The sequence below is a fragment of the Leucopleurus acutus genome (assembly GCF_964270905.1).
Source record: "Leucopleurus acutus genome assembly, chromosome: 16".
NCBI classification, from domain to species: domain Eukaryota; kingdom Metazoa; phylum Chordata; class Mammalia; order Artiodactyla; family Delphinidae; genus Leucopleurus; species Leucopleurus acutus.
Window position 1 is genome coordinate 4,070,389 of NC_139158.1, and position 24,649 is coordinate 4,095,037.

General features: G+C 42.5%; 1 protein-coding gene across 2 annotated transcripts in view; it reads right to left on the bottom strand.

Annotated features, from left to right (window-relative positions):
* The window catches only part of RNF216 (ring finger protein 216), a 170,158-nt gene that overhangs the window by 81,240 nt on the left and 64,269 nt on the right, over positions 1 to 24,649 (bottom strand). For both annotated transcript variants that reach the window (XM_082857368.1, XM_082857367.1), the window contains 4 exons: positions 19,687 to 19,737; positions 18,049 to 18,186; positions 15,988 to 16,136; positions 15,398 to 15,476 (listed from right to left, as the gene is read on the bottom strand). In XM_082857368.1, the coding sequence (XP_082713494.1) occupies positions 15,398 to 15,476; positions 15,988 to 16,136; positions 18,049 to 18,186; positions 19,687 to 19,737 (417 nt within the window). The remainder of the gene's footprint in view (positions 1 to 15,397; positions 15,477 to 15,987; positions 16,137 to 18,048; positions 18,187 to 19,686; positions 19,738 to 24,649) is intronic.

Sequence of the window (24,649 nt, forward strand, 5' to 3'; positions counted from 1 at the left end):
CATCTTCTCAAGAGACATTAGCATGTAATGCAGACGCAGAGGACAAAAGCTGCCATTTGGCTTCAAGTGAGACAGCAAGGCTGACTCCTTAACCTGTTATACTGGAGATGAAGGGCAGTGGGTGCTGTAGGTCTGGGTGGTCGGTCCCACTTGGAGCGGTACACTGGCCACAGATACACACACTCGTTTCTAACTGTGGCCTGGGAGACGGTCATGTGGCCTTTGGGAACCACAGAGATGACAGAGGCCCTTCTCATTCTCTGTTTGTCTCCGAGTCAGGGAGGACCCTGGGGAGTAAAAGACCATTTACATTTCTCAGCTACCACACAGCAATCGCAAAATGACCTCGAATCCAGCAGTAAACACAAGGCACTCCATGCAGTGGCAGCTTTCGCCTAGGCTTCACTCTGATTTTGCCTGAACATTCCTCTCCGCTACCGCTTCCCTTGCCTGCATTCCTCCTCCCTGACACAGACACCCAGGGGGATACAGGGTGTTTTTGAGCTTGTGTTATTACCATAGCAACAATTTTTCTTCTACCTGGAAGGCTGGAAGCCCTGCAGTGCTCTGTGCTGAGAATGCAAAGAGGGGACACTATTGCTTTGCTCTCCAACATCCATGCACCACACACAGACACACACACATGCACGCACACACAACACACACTCCTTCCTCAAGGATATCACGATGAGGATCGCTAAAACAAATTAAGATGCTGACACCTAGTAACACAATTAGTGAAAGACAAAAAGGAGGCAATGACTCTATAAAAATATATTCTGTAGATTATCAATTCTTGAGGGATTTTTAATGTGAGATTTCTAAAGATTTTGAATCAAAATGCATCTCTCCTTTGATGAGGCCACAGGCACAGGAAAATGCATTATTTTAGCAAAACGTCTAAAGGCACTCAACAATATGTGGTTTCCAGAAAGAGAGGCACTCAAAGCTTCTGATCCCCGTATGGTTTGTGAACAGGGTTAGGCCGCTATGAGTCTGATAAGCAATGGCTAATGGTGGCCATAAAAACCATGAAAAAGGGTCAGAGTTCCTATTTTAACAAAGTGCCCATACAAACCTATTAATCCACAGAATCTTTTTCTTTAAGCACCACAGACAGTATATCTTAGTAGAGACCAAAACAACAGAAGACAGACAAGGAGGTGTGTCCATTTGCTAAGAGGACAGCAAAAGGTGGGCAGCCCCAACCCCCAGGGCTGCCTGCAGCACTGCATGTGCGGGTGACGGTCAAGACTCCAAGGTCAGCACCCTGCTAGGAAGACAATTACCAACGAATCATGGAGACGAACCAACACTTTTAAAAATATTCCCTTTGTGACTAATTCTGAGTTCTCCAGCAAAATGTACTATCAGTTTTGTTTCTAGGTCCTTCCTACACTCATCTCTTTGAATATCATTCCCTGAGATGCCAATCCTTCTGGATAGGGGTTAAAAAAAAATCAAGGAGAAACCTGAAAGGAGGGGACACAGCAGTGGTGCAGACCAAGCAACTGAGAGCAAACCCACGAGCAGCCTGCTTCAAGACACAGCTCTCCCCAGGGCAGAACAGGGTTCTCTCTCAACTTGAACACTGTGGGCTGAACTGAGAGTGGTTATTTCTGACAGAACATATTGGTCAGCAAAAAATTTAGCTTAAAAAATCTATCCCCTTTCCATTGTGGCATGCTAGTAAGAAATGAAATTTTCTGAGTACATGATTTGAAAATTTAAGGTAAGTGAGGAGTCCTCTTTTGGTCCCCTGATGGGACTTCACATCTGCCCACTTTAGGGGAACTCTGTGCTCTTGTGGTAAAAGATTTTACAAACCTGGGAGAGGTTCCTCCTTTCTAGGAACTCCTGTCCTCACCTGAGCCTGCACTGCACCTGTACACACTGTCGGCATCAGTCTCTGCCTTCCTTGTACGGACAGCGGCTGTTTACTGAGGAAGTGCTGGGCAGTGGGGTAAGCACTTCAGCTACATCACGGCATTTAACACCCCCCGCCCAACCCCCCTGGTGTAGATTTACTGAGATAAAACTGACAAGCCATTTACTTTTCACAAAGGCTCCAGGACATAGGTGTAATTGTTCTCCTTTTATAGATAAAGAAAATGTGGCTCAGGGAGATGACGTTTTTACCCTAGGTCACAAAGCCAAGAAGAGGAAGAGCTGGAATTAAAACATGAGCAGGTTTAACAACAAAATCCCTATCTTATCCACTATGCCAGACTGTCTCCTTAGCTGCATCATAAGCAACAGCATGGATTTCTTTGATATTTACAGCCTCATGGCACCCAGCACAGGGCTGGACCCAGAGCAGTGCATCCATGAATATTTCTCATGTAACTGTATTCAAGAAGAACTCTCAAAACAGAGAACTTACTAATAAAGCCCAGCAAAAAAAGTACTTGTCCCAAGCAATGCTGCTGGAGAAAGGCAAAGCCTCTTCATTCTACAGAGAACAGGAAGTTCTGTGATTTGTCTCCTAGAAGGTGGCAACATTTTAACCCTTTAAAGCAGCTTCATTAAGAAGCACCAGAATGTTCTCTGGGGGCAAGACAGAGCAATGCCCATTTCCTGAGGGTGAGGGAAGTCGGCAAAAACCGGAGGCCCAGGCTGCTGCTCTGCCCTCAGGCCCCAAGTCCATACTGACAGCTGTGTCTGGACCACCTTGGCTCTGAAATGCACTCCACCATCTGCTGAAAAGTCAGCAGTCAACCTCTGAGAGCTTCAAGGGGAGAAATCTGAGGGGCTGTGCCAGCCTCCAAGAGGAAGCAGGCATAGCGGCACTGCTTGTGCCCGCTTACCAGTCCCCTAAGCTAGGAGATATCATGGGTTCAGTTCCAGACCGTGGCAAAAAAGCAAATATGCTGTAAAGGGAGTCACATGAATTTTTTGATTTCTCAGTGCATATAAAAGTTACGCTGACAGCGCTTCCCTGGTGGCGCAGTGGTTGAAAGTCCGCCTGCCGATGCAGGGGACACGGGTTCGTGCCCCGGTCTGGGAAGATCCCACATGCCGCGGAGCGGCTGGGCCCGTGAGCCATGGCCGCTGAGCCTGCGCATCCAGAGCCTGTGCTCCTCAACGGGAGAGGCCACAACGGTGAGAGGCTCACGTACCACAAAAAAAAAAAAAAAAAAAAAAGTTATGCTGACACTATACTGTACAATGTACTATTAAGTGTACAATGGCATTATGTCTACAAAATGCATATAACCTTAATTACAACTTTTTTTTTTTTTTTTGCGGTACGTGGGCCTCTCACCGTTATGGCCTCTCCTGTTGCGGAGCACAGGCTCCGGACGAACAGGCTCAGCAGCCATGGTTCACGGGCCCAGCCGCTCCGTGGCATGTGGGATCCTCCCGGACCGGGGCACAAACCCGTGTCCCCTGCATCGGCAGGCGGACTCTCAACCACTGCGCCACCAGGGAAGTCCCTTAATTAAAAACTGCTTTATTGGTGAAGAATGCTAACCATCACTTGAGCCTTCAGCGAGTCATAATCTTTTTGCTTTAGTAACATCAAAGATCACTGATCACCATAACAAATAATAATGGAACAGTTTGAAACACTGCAAGAATTACCAAAATGTGCCACAGAGACACAAAGTGAGCAAATGCTGTTGGAAAAACAGCAACGACAGACTTGCTCAATGCAGGGTAGACATAAACCTTCCATTTGTAAAAAAAAAAAAAAAAAAAAAAGATGCAGTATCTGTGAAGTGCAATAAAATGAGGTATGCCTGTACAAAAATAAAAACTATTTCTGTACAGTTGAGGGGAAGCAAAAATAAATGTTTTATTCACGCTGGCATTTCAGTTTAATGCATGCATATTTTTACCTTTCCCTATTTTGGGTGGATATCTATCTCCCTTTTAAGTAACGACTGCAAACAACAGCAGAGATGGTATTTATTTGACTTTTATTAGGGAAGGCAGGGTGGGAAGAGGTAAGCAATATTTGCCTTTCTTTGCTTTTATTCTTCTTGGAAACACACAAACACACACCCCTAACTGGAAGACCTAGCTTCTCAAACACAATGTTTGATGGTTAGATGTCAAGTAAGGAAGTGTGTGTAGTTATCAACCAAAATCTTTCAAGGATTGAGAAGCCTATGATGAACAGACTCACTACGCTGTTTACTATGGAGAATTTTAAAAAGTGGAAAAAAAATATTAAGACAAAAACAGAGTTAAATCCTGAAACGTCGCTGCTACAGTGCCAGCTCTACGCAGTGCTTGTTGGGAGGACGGCTCACAGAGACGGCCTTTCGGATACACTCTGGACTGTTTGGGGGCGGTAGGGAGGCCCCCCTTTGGGTTCTCAGCTCCACCATTTTACCTCAGTGTCCACTTCATAGGGTGGCCATGGGGACCTCCAGGAGCCTAAGGTCCTGCAAGGCACCCTTCCTGACACACCTGCACACCACTGCAGCCTGAGGTCTTAAGCTGTTCAGCCAGAGCCCTCAGGCTCGGAAAGGAGTGACTCACCTTGAGAGAAGCAGGGGCAGCTGAAATGCCTGAGAAGGAATTCCCACACCACCCCACTTCTTTTCTGGACTTGCATTATGCAGCATGGACTTCCACGCCAGTAAAGGAGCCCTCATTTGGGGACTTAAAAATCCTTTTGTTACCCAGACATTTGGTTCTTCTCAACGTTACTTCCTGAATAAAGGTCCTTCCTGATAATGAAAACAAGAGGCTCAAGCTTCATTCATATCTAGATAAATGTAACGGCCTGTGCTCAGCACACGAGTCAGCTGACTGGCTGGGCCTCAAATTATAGTGCTGCTAATAAGTGCCAACCGTCCACTGTCACAGCTGGAGCTGCCCTGGCACTGACAGCTGGTCTAGGCTCATTTACATTCTCTTCACGCAGCCATTGAGCTACTTTAGGCGGCTGCAGATGCCTGTTTTTAGCAACAAACTGGTTCACTGCAGATGTGAATTTTGGTTATATTTTACTGCTGCAGAGTCAATAACACTGAATGCTACCAAGGATAGGATGGTGCCTGGGAAGCATAAAAAAGATGAGTAGAGAAGAAAGCTGGCAGGTGGGAAAGATACATAAAAACAAATATAAGTGACACTGGGAAAAGATGAGCGGTTACACAGTCACTTCACATTCTCCACTAAAAGACACCAAACTAGGCATTCTTCACAGCTACTGTGATTACAGTCTTACCACCCGATGGTCTCCCTAATAGCACTTGCTTCGTGAGTATTCTTAAAGCTCCGCCTTGTGGTCCTGGTTACCCTTCGGGAAAGCTCTACTTACATATCTCTGAGTTTATGCAGCAAAGTTATGGTTCTAGACAGTAAGAAAGAGACCCAACAGGGAAGCTTCTGACCCTAAAAGATATTCTAGAAGTATCACTTTCAAATCTCTTTTTAATCTAACACCCTGCAGTCCCACACCAAACCCATCCAATCCACTCCTAAAAGCAGCACATTGAAAGCAAACTGATGAATCCTTTATCAGAGAGCACACAGGACGCCGAGGGCCTTGACAAAGGCATTTCATCATATCAATGTAACAAAGACTCTCCCCCCATTTCATCAAAGATACAGTGTCTTACTAACTCTTCAGGGATTTCAGGGGAATGATTCCAGGCATTTAAGCCCATCTCCAGATAATGCATTAATATAAACGCCTCATCTCAGAGTGACAAGTTCCCGGAAATGTAACTGGAGTTTAGATTACTGGCAGTGACACGGCAATAAGGAAGCAGAAGCCCTTAGTCTCACAAGGGCCCAAATTAGCTTGTGGCTCATTTCTTGAAGATGAGGAATCCTCAAGGATTAATAGCTGGTTTAGCCATGTAGCTGAAGAGAAAGAATGTCGTAAGGAGAATGTGTACAAGTGAAAAAGGTAAAAGCATATGTCCTAAAAACAATGACTCTTTGATGTTAAACTCTGAATGCAAAGAGTGGTTTGCTTTGGTACTAAATCTAAAAGGATTCTGTCAATTCTGCTTACAGGACAGTGTTTTGCAGACACACATGCTTTTGAAATGCCCAAGAGAAAACCTTTCTTCATGGAGTGTTAGTGCCACCTTGTGGCGAATCTTTCCATAGCTCCTAATAAGGATCAAACGTTTTACTTTTAAGTTCTCCCTTCTTTTCAAAGGACAGCTGGGAACTTCTCAGTAACCGTTAACCGGCTGTCACTGCCTCAGGTCCCATGAGACAGTTTTCCCTTTATTTCTCACAGTGGGCCAAACACTGCAGATCTTACCCTAATGGTAGAAAGCAATGAATGCTTTCTAGAACATGATATGCTATTGAATAGAACATGAATGCTATTGTCCGCAAGTGAGGGTCAGGTTCTGAAGCACACTGTGATCTATAACACTTTATGATGCATTCCCTTCACTGTAAAACACTACTAAGGGACATAAAAAAATGTGAATCACTGGAAAGACTTATTTTGAACTTTGATAGCAGGACTTAACATTTTAAAGGTAATACTTTCCTTATAAACTCACCTATAAATTTGATGAGACTCTAATGCAAATGCTGCCAGCATCCTTAGGTGCCAGCATTCTCTAACTCCTGTGACCTAACTCCTAGAGGGCCTCACCCCAACCCCCAACCCCCCTGAGTTCCCTGCATTCTGCCCTCTGCCTTCCCCCAGGACTCCCGCCTTTCAATGCTTCTTATTCCTGACTCCAAAATCTTTCTGCAACCCATCTCTCTCCTGCGTTCCTGACCCTAGTCATGTCCCAAATAATCACTGAGCACCTGATATGTGCCAGGCACTGGGGAAAAGTACGCTTACTGAATACGAACACCTCCACCCTCAAAACTCAACATCTGCAAAACAGAGTTGATCTTCTCTCCTGGAACCTTTTTCTATTCTATTTCCAATTTTGTGTGAATAGCATCATCACCCACTTAGTGGCTCAAACCAGAGAAGTGAGTCATCTGGGCTTCTCCCCACCCCCACAGTCAAAAAGCTCTTTCTAATCCTATCTCCCTACTATCTTTCCTTTTCTCCACCCCTATTGTCACTTGTGGTTCTCATGATCTGTACCAGTCAGAATGTGCTCGGTTATGCTGTTGGAACAAACTCAAATTTCAGTAGCTCAAAACAAACTTACTTCTACATGTCTATCTTGGCAGAAGGAAAAGAGACAGTGAACCATATGCTCTCTATCTTTTTTAAATTGTGGTAAGAAACACATAACACGAAATCTACCCTATTAATGCATTTTAAGTGTGCAGTTCAGTACTGTTACCTATGTGTGCACTGATGTGCAGCAGAGCTCTAGAACTTCTGCATCCTGTGTGACTGAAATTCTACACCCATTGCACAGCAACTCCCCAGTTCTGCTCCCCTGGCAACCACAATTCTACTTTCCGCTTCTATGACTGACTACTTCAGATATGCCTTGTCAGTGGAATCATACTGCATTTGCCTTTTTGTGACTGGCTTATCTCACTTAGTATAATGTCCTCAAGGTTCATCCATGTCGTAGAATCTCCTTCTTTTTAAATACTGAATAATATTCCATTATATGGATGGACTATATTTTCTTTATCTACTGGATATTTAGGCTGTTTCCATATCTTGATTATAAATAATAATGCAATGAACATGGTAGCACAAATACTTCTTCAAGATCCTATCTTCAATTCCTTTGCATAAAAATCCAGAAGTGGGATTGCTAGATTGTATAGTAGTTTTATTTTAAATTTTTTGAGGACACTTCATACCATTCTCAATAGCAGCTGTACCATTTTATGTTCCCACCAACATCCTGTAATGGTTTCAATTTCTCCATATCCTTGCTGACACTTGTTATTTTTTGCTTTTTTTTTTTGATAGTGGCCACCCTAATAGACATGAGGTGATACCTCACTGTGGTTTTGATTTGCATTTCCCTGATGATTAGTTAAATAGAGCGCCTTTTCATATACTTGTTAGCCATTTGTATGTCTTCTTCACAGAAATGCTTAGTCAGGACCTTTGCCCATATTTGTTTTTTGTGTTGTTGCTGTTTGTTACTGAGTTGTAGAAATTCCTTATATATTATGGATATTAATGCCTTATCAGATAAGTAGGTTGCAAACACTTTCTCCCATTCCAAAGGGCTGCCTTTTCACTCTGTTGATTGTTTCCTTTGCTGCCCAGAAGCTTTTTAGTTTGATGCATTCCTATTTGTCTATTTTTGTTTTTGTTGTCTGTGCTTTTAGTGTCAGATTCAGGAAATTACTGCCAAGACTAATGTTAGGAAAAATTCCCCCTATGTTTTCTTTTAGGAATTTTATAAGTTTCAGGTCATTTGTTTAAGTCTTTAATCCATTTTGAGTTGATTTTTGTACATGGTATAAGATAATGTCTAATTTCATTTTTTTTTACATGTGGTTATCCAGTTTTCCCAGCAACACTTGTTGAAGAGACTATCCTACTGTGTAGTCCTGGCACCCTTGGCTATATATGCATGGATTTACTTCTGGGCTCTCTATTCTGTTTCACTGGTCTCTATGCCTGTCTTTATGCCAGTAACATACTGTTTGGATCACTGTGGCTTTGCAACATGCTTTGAAGTGTGGAAGTGTGAGGTCTCCAGCTTTGTTCTTCCTCAAGGTTGTTTTGGCTACTGGGGTTCCACATGAATTTTAGGATTGTTTTTTCTGTTTCTGTAAAAAATGCCATTGGGATTTTTATAGTGAATGTACTGAATCTGTAGATGGCTTTGGATAGTATGACATTTTAATAACCAATCCATGCACATGGATGTCTTTCCACATACTTGTATCTCCTTTAATTTCCTTCAACAGTGTTTTGCGGTTTTCAGTGCATAAGTCTTTCACCTCCTTGGTTAAGTTTATTCCTAAGTACTTTATTCTTTTTGATTCTATTATAAATGGAACTGTTTTCTTAATTTCCTTTTTGGATTGTTTGTTGTTAACATATAAAAACTCAACTGATTTCTGTATGTTGATTTTGTATCCAGCAACCTTGCTGAATTTGTTAGTTCTAACAGGTGTTTTTTTAAAAAATAACTTATTTAATTTATTTATTTTTGGCTGCGTTGGGTCTTCATTGTTGCGCAGGGCTTTTTCTAGTTGCGGTGAGCAGAGGCTACTCTTCGTTGCAGTGCATGGGCTTCTCATTGCAGTGGCTTCTCCTGTTGCGGAGCACGGGCTCTAGGAGTGCGGGTTTCAGTAGTTCTGGCTCATGGGCTCTAGACCACAGGCTCAGCAGTTGTGGCGCATGGGCTTAGTTGCTCCACGATTATGTGGGATCTTCCTGGACCAGGGATCGAACCCGTGACCCCTACACTGGCAGGAGGATTCTTACCCACCGTGCCACCAGGGAAGTCCCTTTTCCGATTTGAATGCCTTTTACTTCTTTTACTCACTTATTGCTCCAGCTAGGACTTCCAGTACTAATGTTGACCAGAAGTGGCAAAAGTGATCCTTGACTTTTTCCTGATCTTAGTGGAGAAGTTTTAGTTTTTCACCAATGGCTGTAGGCTTTTCATACATGGCCTTTACTGTGCTGAGGTAATTTCCTTCTACTCCTAGTTTGTTGAGTGTTTTTTATTATGAAAGGGTGTTGAATTTTGTCAAATGATTTTTCTGCATCAACTGAGATGATATAATTATCCTTCCGTTAATGTGGTCTATCACACTGATTGATTTTTGTAGAACCATCCTTCATTCCGGGGATAAATCCCATTTGGTCATGGTGTATAATCCTTTTAATGTGCTGTTGAATTTGGTTTGCTAGCATTTTGTTTAGGAGTTTTGCATCTACATTTGTCAGGAACATTGGCCTGTAGTTCTCCTGTGGTATCTCTGTCTGGCATTGGTAGTAGGGTGATGCTGGCCTTATAAAATGTATACTTGAAAGGAATGTATATTCTGCTCCTGTTGGGTGGAATGTTTTGTGTATCTGTTACGTCCATTTGGTTTATAGTGTTGCTCAAGTCCTTTGTTTCCTTACTGATTTTTTTTTTTTTTAAAGAAGATGTTGGGGGTAGGAGTTTATTAATTAATTTATTTATTTTTGCTGTGTTGTGTCTTTGTTTCTGCGCGAGGGCTTTCTCTAGTTGTGGCAAGCGGGGTCCACTCTTCATCACGGTGCGCGGGCCTCTCACTATGGCGGCCTCTGTTGTTGCAGAGCACAGGCTCCAGATGCGCAGGCTCAGTAGTTGTGCCTCATGGGCCTGGATGCTCCAACGCCATGTGGGATCCTCCCAGATCAGGGCTCGAACCCGGGTCCCCTGCATTAGCTGGCAGATTCTCAACCACTGCGCCACCAGGGAAGCCCCCTTACTGATTCTTTGTCTGCTTGTTCTATCTATGATTGAAAAATGGAGTAGTGAAATCTACAACTATTAGTGAACTGCCTATTTCTCCCTTCAGATATGTCAATGTTTGTTTCTTATGTTTGGGTGCTCTGACGATGGATACATATATATTTATCCCTGTTATATCTTCCTGGTTAATTGATCCTTTCACCTTCTCTCTTCTCTCTCTGTCCTTCTCTCTTATGACAGTTCTGCCTTACAGACTATTTTGTATGACATAAGAATGGCCACCCTGGCTCTCTTTCGGTTATCATTTGCATGAAATATTTTTTCCATGCTTTTGTTTCCAATGTGTGCCATTAAATTTCTTTTTTAAAATACAATTTAATTAATTAATTAATTAATTTTTGGCTGTGTTGGGTCCTTGCTCGTGGGTGGGCCCTCCCCAGCTGCGTAAGCGGGGGCCTCTCCCCATCACAGTGCATGTGCCTATCACCGCAGTGGGCTCTCTGCTGCGGAGCATGGGGTCCAGGCGAGTGGGCCCCAGCAGCCGTGGCACATGGGCTCAGCAGCCGTGGCTTGCGGGTTCCACAGCGCAAGCTCAGCAGCCATGGCGCACAGGCCCAGCTGCTCTGCGGCATGTGGGGTCTTCCTGGATGAGGGATTGAACCCACGTCACCTGCATTGGCTGGCGGACCCTCAACCACTGTGCCACCAGGTAAGTCCGCCATTAAATTTCAAGTGAGTCTTTGGTAGACAGTATATAGTTGGATTAAAAAATAAAATATCCAGGGCTTCCCTGGTGGCGCAGTGGTTAGGAATCCGCCTGCCAGTGCAGGCGACACAGGTTTGAGCCCTGGTCCAGGAAGATCTCACACGCCACGGAGCAACTAAGCCTGTGTGCCACAACTACTGAAGCCCGTGTGCCTAGAGCCCGTGCTCCGCAACGAGAAGCCACCACAATGAGAAGCCAGTGCACCACAATGAAGAGCAGCCCCCGCTCGCTGCAACTAGAGAAAGCCAGCACACAGCAATGAAGACCCAACGCAGCCAAAAAAAAAATCCACTCAGTCACTCTGTGTCTTTTGGTTGGAAATTTTAATCCATTTACATTTAAAGTTATTAATGACAGGGAAGAACTTACTACTGTAATTTTGTTGTTCTATGTCTTGTTGCTTTTTGGTCTCTTTTCCTCTTTTGCTGTCTTCCTTTGTGTTTCATTGAATTTCTCGTAGTGACATGCTTTGATTCCTTTCTTTCTTCTGTGTATATTTATAATAATCTATTTTCAGCTGATAACAACTGTGATCACATACAAAAACTCCACTCTTACCTCCCTTCCATTTCATGCTGTTAATGTTACAAATTATGTCTTTTTATATTGTGTATCCATAAACATATTTTATATATTTTCCATACTTTTGTCTTTTAAGTTCTATACCAGAGTTAAAAGTGATTATATACACACGTTACAGTATTCTGTTTGTCTACATATCCACCTTTACCAGTGAGCTTTATACTTTCATGTGCTTTTGTGTTTCTATCTAGCATCCTTTCATTTCAACTCAAATGACTTCCTTTAGCATTTCTTGTAGGGCAGGCCTAGTGGTGAGGAACCCCCTAAGCTTTTGTATATCTGGGAAGGCCTTAATTCCTCCCTCACTTAGTTATGCCAGATACAGTAGTCTTGATGGGCAGGGTTTCTTCTTTTACTTTTTTACCACTATGAATATATCATCTTACTCTCTTCTGTCCTGTAAGGTTTCTGCTGAGATATGCTCTGAGAATCTTTTTTTTAAATAAATTTATTTATTTTATTTATTACATTTTGGCTATTTGGGTCTGTGCGCGGGCTTTCTCTAGTTGCGGCGAGCGGGGGCTACTCTTTGTTGCAGTACGTGGGCTTCTGTTGCTGCGGAGCACGGGCTCTAGGCACGCGGGCTTGCAGGTTCTAGAGCGCAGGCTTAGTAGCTGTGGCGCATGGGCTTAGTTGCTCCGCGGCATGTGGGATCTTCCCGGATCAGGGCTCGAACCCATGTCCCCTGCGTTGGCAGGCAGGTTCTTAACCATTGCGCCACCAGGGAAGCCCTCCTCTGAGAATCTTATGGGAGACTCACTGTACATGACAAGTTGCTTTTCCCCTGCTGTTTAAAAAATTCTCCTTGTCTCTGACTTTTGACCATTTGATTATAAAATGTCTGGGTCCATCCTAATTGAGCATCTTATGATGATTATTTGGTTGTCAGGTAATTCACATACCTCCATTTCTTTAGGGACAGTTTCTGAATATTTATTTTGTTCCTTTCGTTAGACTATCGTTCTTCTTGTGCCTTGTTACTTTGTCAGGATCTATACATTTGAAAAACAGCCATCTCTCCCAGTCTTTAGACTGGCCCTGTATGGGGAAAAGCCTTTACCAATCAGTCGGGCTATAAATTATGGAGGACTCTCAAACCTCTTCTGTGGATGCACCTTCTCTGGACCTATGTGTGTAAATCCCCAATTCAGAGAGGCCTTGCTGGCTTTTTTCCGGAGCTTGTAATCTCTCGCTCGCTCTGGTGTCCATCTGCAGTACTGCAGGTTCTCTGGAGGGGCTATAAGATGCCCAGCTCTTTTTTGTTCTCAGTAGACCTCAGGCATCTAGAGTATGGTGGGTCTCATCAGTGCTCTGAGTTGGGCAAGAGAGAAACCAGTCCCTTGAAGAGCTCCCCCCTCCCCCTCAAAAGCTAGAACATTGGGTGTATGTCCCACTCTTCCTTTCTCCTGGAGGAAAAGCCACAGAGACATAATGGCCTCTGTCTGCTACACTGTGGGTCCTTTGTAGCAGCAGTAAGCCTCTCAGCTCTTTTTTCCTCAGAAGCTTCCAGGCCTCTTGAGTATGCAGGGTCCTGTTAGTGCTGAGTCAAGTGAGACAGAAACCAGCCCCTTGGGCAGCACCCCAAAAAGCTGGGACACTGGACGCACACTCCAACTCTTCCCCTCCCTAACCAGAAGCTGGGAATTGGGGGTTTTCTCCTGCTCTTTCTACACTAAGCCAAGGAAAGGGGCAAAGGTGAGGGAGCGTATGCTAGTCCAAACCACTGCCTTTGTTTTTGAGGATCTGAAACCTGGTGCTCCCTCCTGTCGGTGCTTAGATTCAGGAAAGACATAAGCCAGCCCCTTGGGTAAGCCCTCTGAGAAGTCTGAATGTTAGATGTATGTTCTAGTCTGCTCTTTGCCTCCCCAAGGAGAAGCAAGGAGTTAGGTGTTTCCTCCCATGTGTGCTATGTGTGCTGGGGGACAGGCTCTGGGGAGTGAGCTCCACTAATTCTCCTACAGGCCTCAATGCAGCTAACTGCCCTGTATGGAGTGCAGGAGCCTTGTAACTGGTTTCTAGATTTCTCACAAAGGAAACTAGTCCATGTATTGTTGAATCAGTGTTTCTGTGGGGGAAGGAGAATTTGGGGCTACTTATTCCACCACCTTGCTGACATCACCCCTAAGCATTTATTTTACCACTGTTTTTGCAAGTGACCTCTCACCCATTTCATTGGCCAAAAGAAGCTACACGGCCCCCTCCAAGTTCAGCAGGGCAAGTATATTCCTCCCACAGAGAGGAAGCAGAATATCTGGGTTTTCTGCCTAGCATCTTAAGAGCCTCTAGGAGGCTTTTACTGATATCCCAGGCTGGATATCCTCAAAATACTCACGGGATGCTGTTTTAGACTCATAAGTACCCTGATACATTCCTGTAACTGTCTCTGGCATTCCAAATCATATATGAGCACTTTCATTGGCAAGGTCTAATTTGCAATCATACCAGGAAATATAATTCCTAGCTCAAACTAGCAATTCCTGGAGACTCCAGAGGCGGGTGACAGTGATGTGCATCCCTCACCTTGATTACTCAACAGCCAAACAGATCTCCCTGCTTTTTCACTCCCCCATCCTCCTGCCTCAGAATGGTGCTGAAGGCCTGCATGGCTCTGGCCCCTCCCAGCTCGTAAGCCTTTCTCTTCACACTCCCAGTACGTCAGTGTCCAGGATACTACTGCTCCTTGGACCTGCAACATTCCACATCTTCACTTTCACTTTATTCCCACCCTTTTCTTCCCTTGGCTACCTCCCTTGCTCTCTGTATCTTAGTTCAGGCACTGCCTTCCCAGGCATTCTAGAGCTGAACACACTGGAAGCACACAGGACAGTCAGTGAGTCTGCTTTCTTAGTTCCAAGATTCCAGAGACTACTGAAACATTTGTTATAGCAACAGCCTGGGGTGGGGACAAATTACTAATGGATACATCAATTGTAAGAAAATATCCAGATTTTACACAGAAATGTTAATGTTGAAAACAAAATGAGTAAGGTTTTAGTCTATCAGTGTAGTTTCTTCTTCCTTTTCCAATATCTACTTTCATTTCTTCACTCCCCAAAAGGTGGAGATATTATAATATTCAACTCTGATCATTCTATTTTAGGAAAATGGCTTAAAACATACTTGTCTATGTGGATGCCAATATTATATTCCTTAAAAACTCTTAAGTGGCTTATAAATGGTTGACAAATTTCAAGACATTCTTAGTTCATGGCATAGGAGTCTAAAGGGAAGAAGGATTTTCAGCAGCAAGGCGACTAGACAGCTTTGGTCTCACCTGACACAATCAGTCCTTATGTGAACAGCTGAGTGAATCATCTACCGCATGTGACAGAAATGCCACCATGACACCCAATTCTTTAATCAAAGAAATACCACTTGGACTTTTCAAGTGGCAGGAAGTGTGTGCACGCTCATGTGCACACACAGAAAAGAAGTATTTGAGCATAAGAGGGTGGTGAAAGAGCAAGCAAGAAAAATACTGGCACAGTGGAATAAACACAGAACCCTTCACATTTTACACTGCAGTATCTGCCCTTTAGGCAGATGGCATAAAACAGGGATCCAGAGCTATGTGATTAAAATTCTGTAAGTGGCCCCCATCTCTGCAACAAAGTCAGCCGCCATTCACAAAGAACCAATCTTCACTTGCTTTCATGAAAAGGAGAGCACTCAAATCCTCCTCATGGGTCAGCATGCAGACACCCAGCACATATCTGTGCCACAAAGGCAGTCCATAATACAAATACGAATCTAGAAAAAATATTTGCCTCCCTACCTTTCGGCAGCGAGGATTGGGACAACTGAACCTCTTCACATCACTGTCCAACAGAGCAGGAAAGCTGCAGGAGGGGCACCTAGAATCAAAACAGCAGAAGGAATATTATTCAGAATATTAAAGCCTGATTTGTTCCATGTGATTATTCATACTGAGATGGAGTTTTCAGCTGGACAGCCACACCTCCTTTCGCTCCTTAACTTTTCATTAAAACATGGACTGAGGCTCTGCTTTGTGCTGGCTCTCACCAGGAAATGCAGATGCCATTCTGGGTTCTGCCTCAGTGCAAACCACTCAATATTTAACATACCTCTCTGAGAACTCCTTACACATGTTACCTTTCCTCTAACCAACGCACAAGGACTGTACCTATAAGCCAGATGATTAAGAGGTGCCAAGGAATGTAGGTAAAAATACGAACTGCAAATTTTTCTATGAATACAATTATTCTCTTTTTTTAAAAGCAAGAAATGCCAGAAAACCTGGAGATAGAGCTCTGTTACAGAATTTTCATCACCAATGAAAGGGACCAGGCAGTCTTCCTAACAGGGAATGAGTTGACAAGTGACACTCTGACTCTGAGGACCCACCTGACGAGCTCATCAGCGTAGGCTGCAGCAACTTCTTCTTCTGCTTTTCGCTCATAGTATTTATACAGGATGGTCTGGGGAAGCACCTTCTCCAGTTCACTGGTTGGGAATGAACATGTGCAGCTGCCTTCCATGCAGCTGAGCTCTGACTAGAATGATACGGTCAGGAGGCAAAGGGAAAAAAAAAATTTAACCAAGTTTTCAGAGAAACAAAAAAACCTCAGTGGTTAAATGCATCTTTCAATGGGAAGCAAATAAACCGTGGTTTGGAACACAGACTCTGAGATGGTAAAGGTCCCCTCTTCTCTGAGAAACCACACTCAAAACAAGAAAACCATGAAACAAAAACACAAAGTCCATCTTTGATTCTACCAGAGGACGTCTATCAGACTAAACCACAATATATGAAGATGGGAAGTAGATGAGGAAAGATAAATCACTTAGCAGATTAGAGGAGGAAAGTCACATCTCAGTGTCTGAAAAGCAGATACTCATGATAAGCAAGTTGATTCCCTCTACACTCTGTGGAAAGGCTGGAGTTCTGAACCTCTTGGAAGGCAGAGATGAGTGGTAGGAGGGAAGGGGATTGTCAAAATGCTATTGCACACTTAACAGGCTACAGTATAGTGTAAACATAACTTTTCCATGCACTGGGAAATCAAAGAGTTGTGTGACTCTTTTTATTGTGATATTTGTTTTACTGCAGTGGCCTGGAACCGAACTTACAATATCTTTAAACTATGCCTATATTCTGCTAATCACAACTACTCTGCTCAATAACTGCTACTCAGGGGACTTCCCTGGTGGCACAATGGTTACGAATCCGCCTGCCAATGCAGGGAACACGGGTTTGAGCCCTGGTCTGGGAAGATCCCACATGCCGCGGAACAACTAAGCCCGTGCGCCACAACTACTGAGCCAGTGCACTAGAGCCTGTGAGCCACAACTACTGAGCCCACGTGCCACAACTACTGAAGCCCGCACGCCTACAGCCCGTGCTCTGCAACAAGAGAAGCCACCACAATGAGAAGCCCACGCACTGCAACGAAGAGTAGCTCCCACTCGCTGCAACTAGAGAAAGCCCACTGCAGCAACAAAGACCCAATGCAGCCAAAAATAAATAAATACATTTATAAACAAAAAACAAAAAAACCCCCTGCTACTCAGTCCTTGACTGAATTACAACTGATTTTAGAATAATTGATGTCAAGTGGTTTGATTATTGGTGGGGCATTTATGAAAAGCAATTTTGGTTTTTAAGTGTTCATTAGGACAAAAAACTCCTTTCCATATTGTATGTTGGTGTCAAGAGAAACTGACTTTGGACAGAGAAATATAATCTTGTATAAAATATTATTCATTTTATGGGTCTTTCCTGGTGGCACAATGGTTGAGAGTCCGCCTGCCAATGCAGGGGACATGGGTTCGAGCCCTGGTCTGGGAGGATCCCACATGCCGCGGAGCAACTGGGCCTGTGAGTCACAAGTACTGAGCCTGCACGTCTGGAGCCTGTGCTCCACAATGAGAGGCCGCGACAGTGAGAGGACCGTGTACCGCGATGAGGAGTGGCCCCCGCTCACCGCAACTGGAGAAAGCCCTCGCACAGAAACGAAGACCCAACACAACCAAAAATAATAAATAAATTAATTAAAAATATTATTCATTTTAATACAACTATATAAAATGTTTTAAAAATTTTGTTAAAAAATACTAATTTGCAGCCTCATATGTTCAAACAGCCTGCAAAATTCTCTTTTTGAGTTCATCCTTCATTTTAATTTCAAACAGAAGATAACTGAAGAAGTTGGTGCTCCAGTGCGCTGGGCATGAGAGCATGGAAGAATTAAACCATTCCCTGAAAAAAAATCTGCTGTGCTTCAAACCAACATGATCACACAAATCAAAGCCTGTCTAGGAATCACACACATTAGCATGTCTTAGCAGAGTTCCACATCACCTCAGAAAAGGCACTTCCATGAGGCATTTACACTTGTCTATAAATGTGGTGTCCTCAAACTCTGTGAATATTTCCTATGTATGGACACACTGTATGGTTCTTACCTTTCCAGATCCAAAGACTGCCTCTTGGGCATATTTGATGAGACACTCTTTGCAGAACAAGTGAGCATCTGCACACTGCGTCAGTTCCTCAAATGGAAATTCCCCGTAGCAGCAGCGGCACTCAATCAACTGGCCATCCTGCAAGCCACCAGAAACACACATGAAATTCCCTACACTCAAGTAGAGGGGGCAGCCATGTTTCATATTCCCCCACCTCCAAGTACATTCTGAGGTGAAAAGCAATCCCTAGAAGCCATAAAACAATGATGAGCTGTTTTCTTTTTTCTTTTTTTTATTTTTTGCGGTACGCGGGCCTCTCACTGCTGTGGCCTCTCCCGTGGTGGAGCACAGGCTCCGGACGCGCAGGCTCAGCGGCCATGGCTCATGGGCCCAGCCGCGGATCTTCCCACACCGGGGCAGGAACCCGTGTCCCCTGCATCGGCAGGTGGACTCTCAACCACTGTGCCACCAGGCAAGCCCAAGCTGTTTTTGCTGTATAAATCTAGCTTAAGATGCTAGTACAAATATTAATACGTAGCTAAAGACAGTGAGATTTTCATGTTTTTGGGGGGTATTCTTTGGTATCATCCTTTGTATAAAGTTATCATATTCATGAATTTCATGGTACCAGCAGAACTGTAACATCTATAATCAGATGTTAACATAACAGTCAGGGACAAGTGGCATGAGGGATATTATTTAAAAGGTTTTGGGCTTCCCTGGTGGCGCAGTGGTTAAGAATCCGCCTGCCAATGCAGGGGACACGGGTTCGAGCCCTGGTCCGGGAAGATCCCACATGCCGCGGAGCAACTAAGCCCGTGCACCACAACTACTGAGCCTGCGCTTTGAGCCCGTGAGCCACAATTACTGAGCCCGTGCACCACAACTACTGAAGCCCGCACGCCTAGAGCCTGTGCTTTGCAACAAGAGAAGCCCCCACGATGAGAAGCTCAAGCACTGCAACGAAGAGCAGCCCCCGCTCGCTACAAGTAGAGAAAGCCTGCACGCAGCAACAAAGACCCAAAGCAGCCAAAAATAAATAAATAAAATAAATTTAAAAAAAAATGTTGGATTTTGCTCCTTATTATAAGACAAGAGTGCGATGGGGTCACAACTCAGCACAATCTTTATCTTAAGTGACTACTGAAGCTATATAAAGTAGCATCTCAAGTACTGCGAGTACCAGAAAACTTACGCTTTTTATTAAGGGCAGTGACTGATCCAGTCACTAGTCCATTTCTACCATGTTAGAAAAGGCCACTACATGAGGATGGCTGACATCATACAAAAGTCATCTGGTCCTGAGGTTAGACACATCTCTTCCTTCTAACCCTATAAGTGATACGTGAATTCTAAATTTTGCTCTAAGAGTCTATCCAATGGATTCCAGGCAATGTTTTTTAAGAGGCACAACTCTAACAATATTATCTTCCCTCCAAATCTGATCCAATTTGGAAGCAAGAGTGACTATAATGGTTTAAGTACCTGACTGTAACTTAGCTGAAGCTCAAACTCAGCAGATCAACAGCAAAGGTTATACAGGAACCAATTTGTCATCAAAATGCTCAGGAAATGTGAGAAGAGAAAACAGCTAATGAAAATACCCAGAATAAATTGATTAGGTGAGATTTTAACTACCTTTTGATACTGTTCTTCATTCATCTGCAGGGCAAGCAAAAAGTCTTCATGCTGAGGAACAAAAAACCATACACGCAGATGCAAATTTAGTCAAGATGCCACAAACCATTTAGCATTTACTTTCATAAACATAAAAAAACCCTATTATTAATAGTCATCTCTTCAGTTACATAGTTTAGTAGTTTAAAAAGTTACCTGAGAGTAAATTTAAAATGCATCAGAACACTACACATGAAAAAGGAAACGATATAAGTACTGGAATATATGGGGAAAACTTCCTTAAACCTGACTCAAAATATAGAAGGAATAAAAGACTGACATAAAACATTTATGAAGAGTACAGCATAGCATAAGCAAACAAAAAAAACTGAGTGGGTAAAAACCAAGCTTGACAACATACTCTGCTGGTGAGGTTAGCGGGAAACAGGCACTCTTGTACATTACTGGTGGGAATGCAAAACAGTACAACCACCATGGAGGGGAATTTGGCACCATATAACAGTTACATAAGTATTTACACTCCAATTCATCAATCGCACTTGTAGGAATCTATTCCAAAGTTACCCTGGGGCAGAAATATGAAATGATGTATGCACAAAGTTATTTATCATGGCACTATTTATAATAGCAAAAAACTGGAAACAACCCTGAGTGTCCCTCAGTAGGCGAATAACTGAATCAACTCTGGTACTGCAGACAATGGGACACTAGGCAGTTTTAAAAAGGAAAGAGAAAAATCTCCATGGATTGCTGTGGAGTCATTGCCAAGAAGCACAGTTAAGTGAAAAAGGCTACAGTAGAACAGTGTGTACCTTTTAATAAGAAAGAAAGGTTTTAAAAAAATATATATATATATATACACATATATGCTTTTACATAAAATAAGAAAAGACAACCCCAAAACTATTAATAATAGTTTATGTATAGAGGGAGTTAGAGGACATGGGGAGGACAGACAGGACAGAGGCTAGATCTCTCTGAATGTTCCTTGTTTTATAGTTTTGACTTTAAAAATACTTTACATAACTGAACAACAGAATTAAATGAAAAAGAAATTAAAAACCAATTCCTTAAAACTTAAAAATAAACAGAAACAAACTTCTTTGCTTACCAAGTTAATGGCATAACCACACACTTATTTCAAGTAACTTTATAATATTTTAATTTCAAATTCCTAATCTAAGTTATAAATAAATCCTAGACCGTATTTAGCAATATTATTGGTAATAATACTGGGTTGTTATTTGGGATCTACTAAGTATACAACATAGGATAAAGGAAATAAGCCATTATGGTAATGTAATTAAGAGCCAAGATTTTCAGCATAAGAGAAAAGAAATGCTTACGTAAAATGAAAGAAGTAAAAAAAAAAACCCCTATAAACCAAAGTTGAAATAAAAATCTTAGTATGAACTTCCACTAAAAGAAAATATGACATCTTGGAAAAGTTGGTGATTCCAGGTCCAGGTTAGGAAAAGCAGAAGTTGAACCTGGATCACCAGGTGTGCCAGAAAGCAAGGATACTGTCAAAGAAAGATGACTAGGTCCAGGACAGAGGAACTAACTTGAAGGTGACGCCACTGGCCAAAGAAGGGACAATTTGGACATCAAAAAGATGACCACAACCATCTTGCCAATACTTCAACACTTCTCTGATGAGGCTGGCAGTGATATTACCAAATGTGGTGTTTTGATACTATACTGTGAAATGTGCCAACATCTGGAAGGTCTACATAATTCAGTGAACCGGTGTTTATGATAAAATCATGCATGGGTGAAATATCTATTCGAACTGCAAGCTACACTAACAGATTTTAATGTAACAGATACAGTCACAGGTAACTCTATGATGGATGGATCAAGATGACAATTCTCCAAAAGTCCAATTTCTGTTTGAGATCCAGAATTTTATCATTGGACATAAATAATCACTTCATTCATTTTTGAGAAAATTCCTGCTAAATATCTAATTTTGAATAATCATAGTTTTTCTGTCAGTCATTTTTTCAAGTAAAAATGGTGGGGTTTTTTTGGGGGGGGGTAGGGAGAAGGGCCTAATTCAGCAGCTTGCAATTCGATGTTACAAATGTTTCTCCTTGAGAAAACCATCATAGTCAGTATGCAGCAAAAGCACTTTATGCATACATTCGGCCCTCCATATATGCAGGTTCTGCATCCACAGATTCAACAACCTCGAATCAAAATTATTTGGGGGAAAAAAATTCTAGAAAGTTCCAAAAAGAAAAACTTGAATTTACAGTGTGCTGCCAATTATTTACAGAGCATTTACATTGTATTAAGTGTTGTTAAGTAATCTGGAGATGATTTACAGTATCCGGGAGGATGTGTGTAGGTTATATGCAAATACTAAGCCATTTTATACAAAGGACTTGAGCATCTATAGATTTTGGTATCTGTGGTGGGGGTCCTGGAACCAACCCCCTGTGGATATGAAGGGACAACTGTACTTCCCATTTTGTCATACAGAGTATTGAAAAGATGTTTTCAAGGGTTAAAATTTCATAAAGTAATAATTTCAACTGCTTCATCAAAGCATCAAATACATTTTTAGACGACATGGGCTTTTTTTGTTGTTTTTTAAAATGTGAGTGCATGGTGGTGAAGAAAGTAATGATTTCCAGTAGAGTTTGGTGCCACTGGCTTGATTCATGCTAAGGCACCACTACTTTTGTTCCTCAGTACAAATTCAACAATGTGAAAAAGGTAAATATCGTCTTATCACGATAAGAGATCTGAGGTTGCAGACATCCTAAAGAGTCTTGGGAAACCCAGGGGCCCATGGGGCAAACTTGAGAGTTGCTGGTCTAGAAAACACATATAGGCACACTTCATTTTACTGCACTTTGCAGATAGTACCTTTTTTTTTTTAAACAAACTGAAGGTTTGTGGTAACCCTGCATCAAGCAAGTCTATCAGTGCCATTTTTCCAACAGCATTTGCTTACTTCATGTCTCTGGTCACATTTTGGCAATTCTCACAATATTTCAAACTTTTTCGTTATTATTATTACTGTATTTGTTATGGTGATCAGTGATCTTTGATGTTACCATTGCAACTGTTTTGGGGTGCCATGAACTGCACCCATATAAGACAGTGAACTTAATTGATAAATGTCATGTGTGTTCGGACTGTTCCACTGACTGGCCATTCCCCATCCTTCTCCCGCTTCCCTATTCCTTGAGACACAACAATGCTGAAATTAGGCTAATTAATAACCCTACAATGGCCTCTAAGCATTCAAATGAAAGGAAGAGTGGCCCATCTCACTTTAAATCAAAAGCTAGAACCAATTTAAGCTTAGTGAGGAAGACATGTCAAAAGTCGAGATAGGCCAAAAGCTAGGCACCAAACAGTTGGCCAAGTTGTGAATGCAAAGGAAAAATTTTTGAAGGAGATTGAAACTGCTACCCCAATGAACACACAATGATAAGAAAGTGAAACAGCCTTACTGCTGATATGGAGAAAGATTCAGTGGTCTGAACAGAAGATCAAACCAGCCACAATATTTCCTTAAGCCAAAGCCTAATCCAAAGCAAGGCCCTAACTCTCTTCAATTCTATGAAGGCTGAGAAAGGTGAGGAAACTGCAGAAGTCTGAAGCAGGCTGAGGTTGATTCCTGAGGTTTAAGGAAAGAAGCCATCTCCATAACATAAAAGTGCAAGGTGAAGCAGCAGATGCTGACGTAGAAGCTGCAGCAAGTTATCCAGAAGATCCAGCTAAGATAATTAACCAAAGGTGGCCACACTAAACAACAGATTTTCAAATGTAGACAAAACAGCCTTATATTGAAAGAAGATGTCATCTAGGACTTTCACTGCTAGAGAGGAGAAGTCAATGCCTGGCTTCAAAGGACAGGCTGACTCTCTTGTTAGGGGTTAATGCACCTGATGACTTGAAGCTGAAGCCAGTGCTCCTTTTACCATTCCAAAAATCCTAGGGCCCTTAAGAATTAGGCTAAATCTACTCTGTCTGTGCTCTATAAATGGAATAACAAAGCCTGGATGACAGCATATCTGTTTATAACATGGTTTACTGAATATTTTAAGCTCGTTGTTGAGAACTACTGCTCAGAAAAAGATTCCTTTCAAAATATTCCTTTACTGCTCACTGAAATGCTCCTGGTCACCTAAGAGCTCTAACGGAGATGAACGAGATTAATGTTTCCATGCCTGCTAACAAAACATTCATTCTGCAGCCCATGGATCAAGGAGTAATTTTTGACTTGCAAGACTTATTATTTAAGAAATACATTTTGTAAGGCTTATAGCTGCCATAGTGATTCCTCTCATGGATCTGGGGCAAAGTCAACTGAAAACTTCTGGAAAGGATTCACCATTCTACATGCAAAGAGGAATATTCATAATTTATGGGAAGATGTCAAAATATCAACACTAACAGGAGTTTGGAAGAAGCTGATCCCAATACGTGTGGATGACTTCAATGGAGAAATTAATTGCAGATGTGGCAGAAACAGCAAGAGACCTAGAATTAGAACTGAATTGTTGCAATCTCATAATAAAGCCTTAACAGGCAAGGAGTTGCTTTTCACTGATAAGCAAAGAAAGCGGTTTCTTGAGATGGAAACTACTGGTGAAGATACTATGAAGATTGTTGAAATGACAACAAAGGATTTAGAAAATCACATAAACTTAGTTGATAAGGCAGCAGCAGCAGGATTTGAGGGGACTGACTCCAATTTTGAAAGAAGTTCTACTGTGGGTAAAATGCTATCAAACAGCACTGCATGCTACAGAGAAATCATTCATGAAAGCAAGAATCGATCGATTCAGCAAACTTCATTATTGTCACATTTAAGAAATCTGGACAGCCACCCCAGCCTTCAGCAAGCACCACTCTGATCAGTCACCAGCCACCAACACTGAGGCAAGACCCCTCACCAGCAAAACGATTATGACTCGCTGAAAGCACAGATGATGGTTAG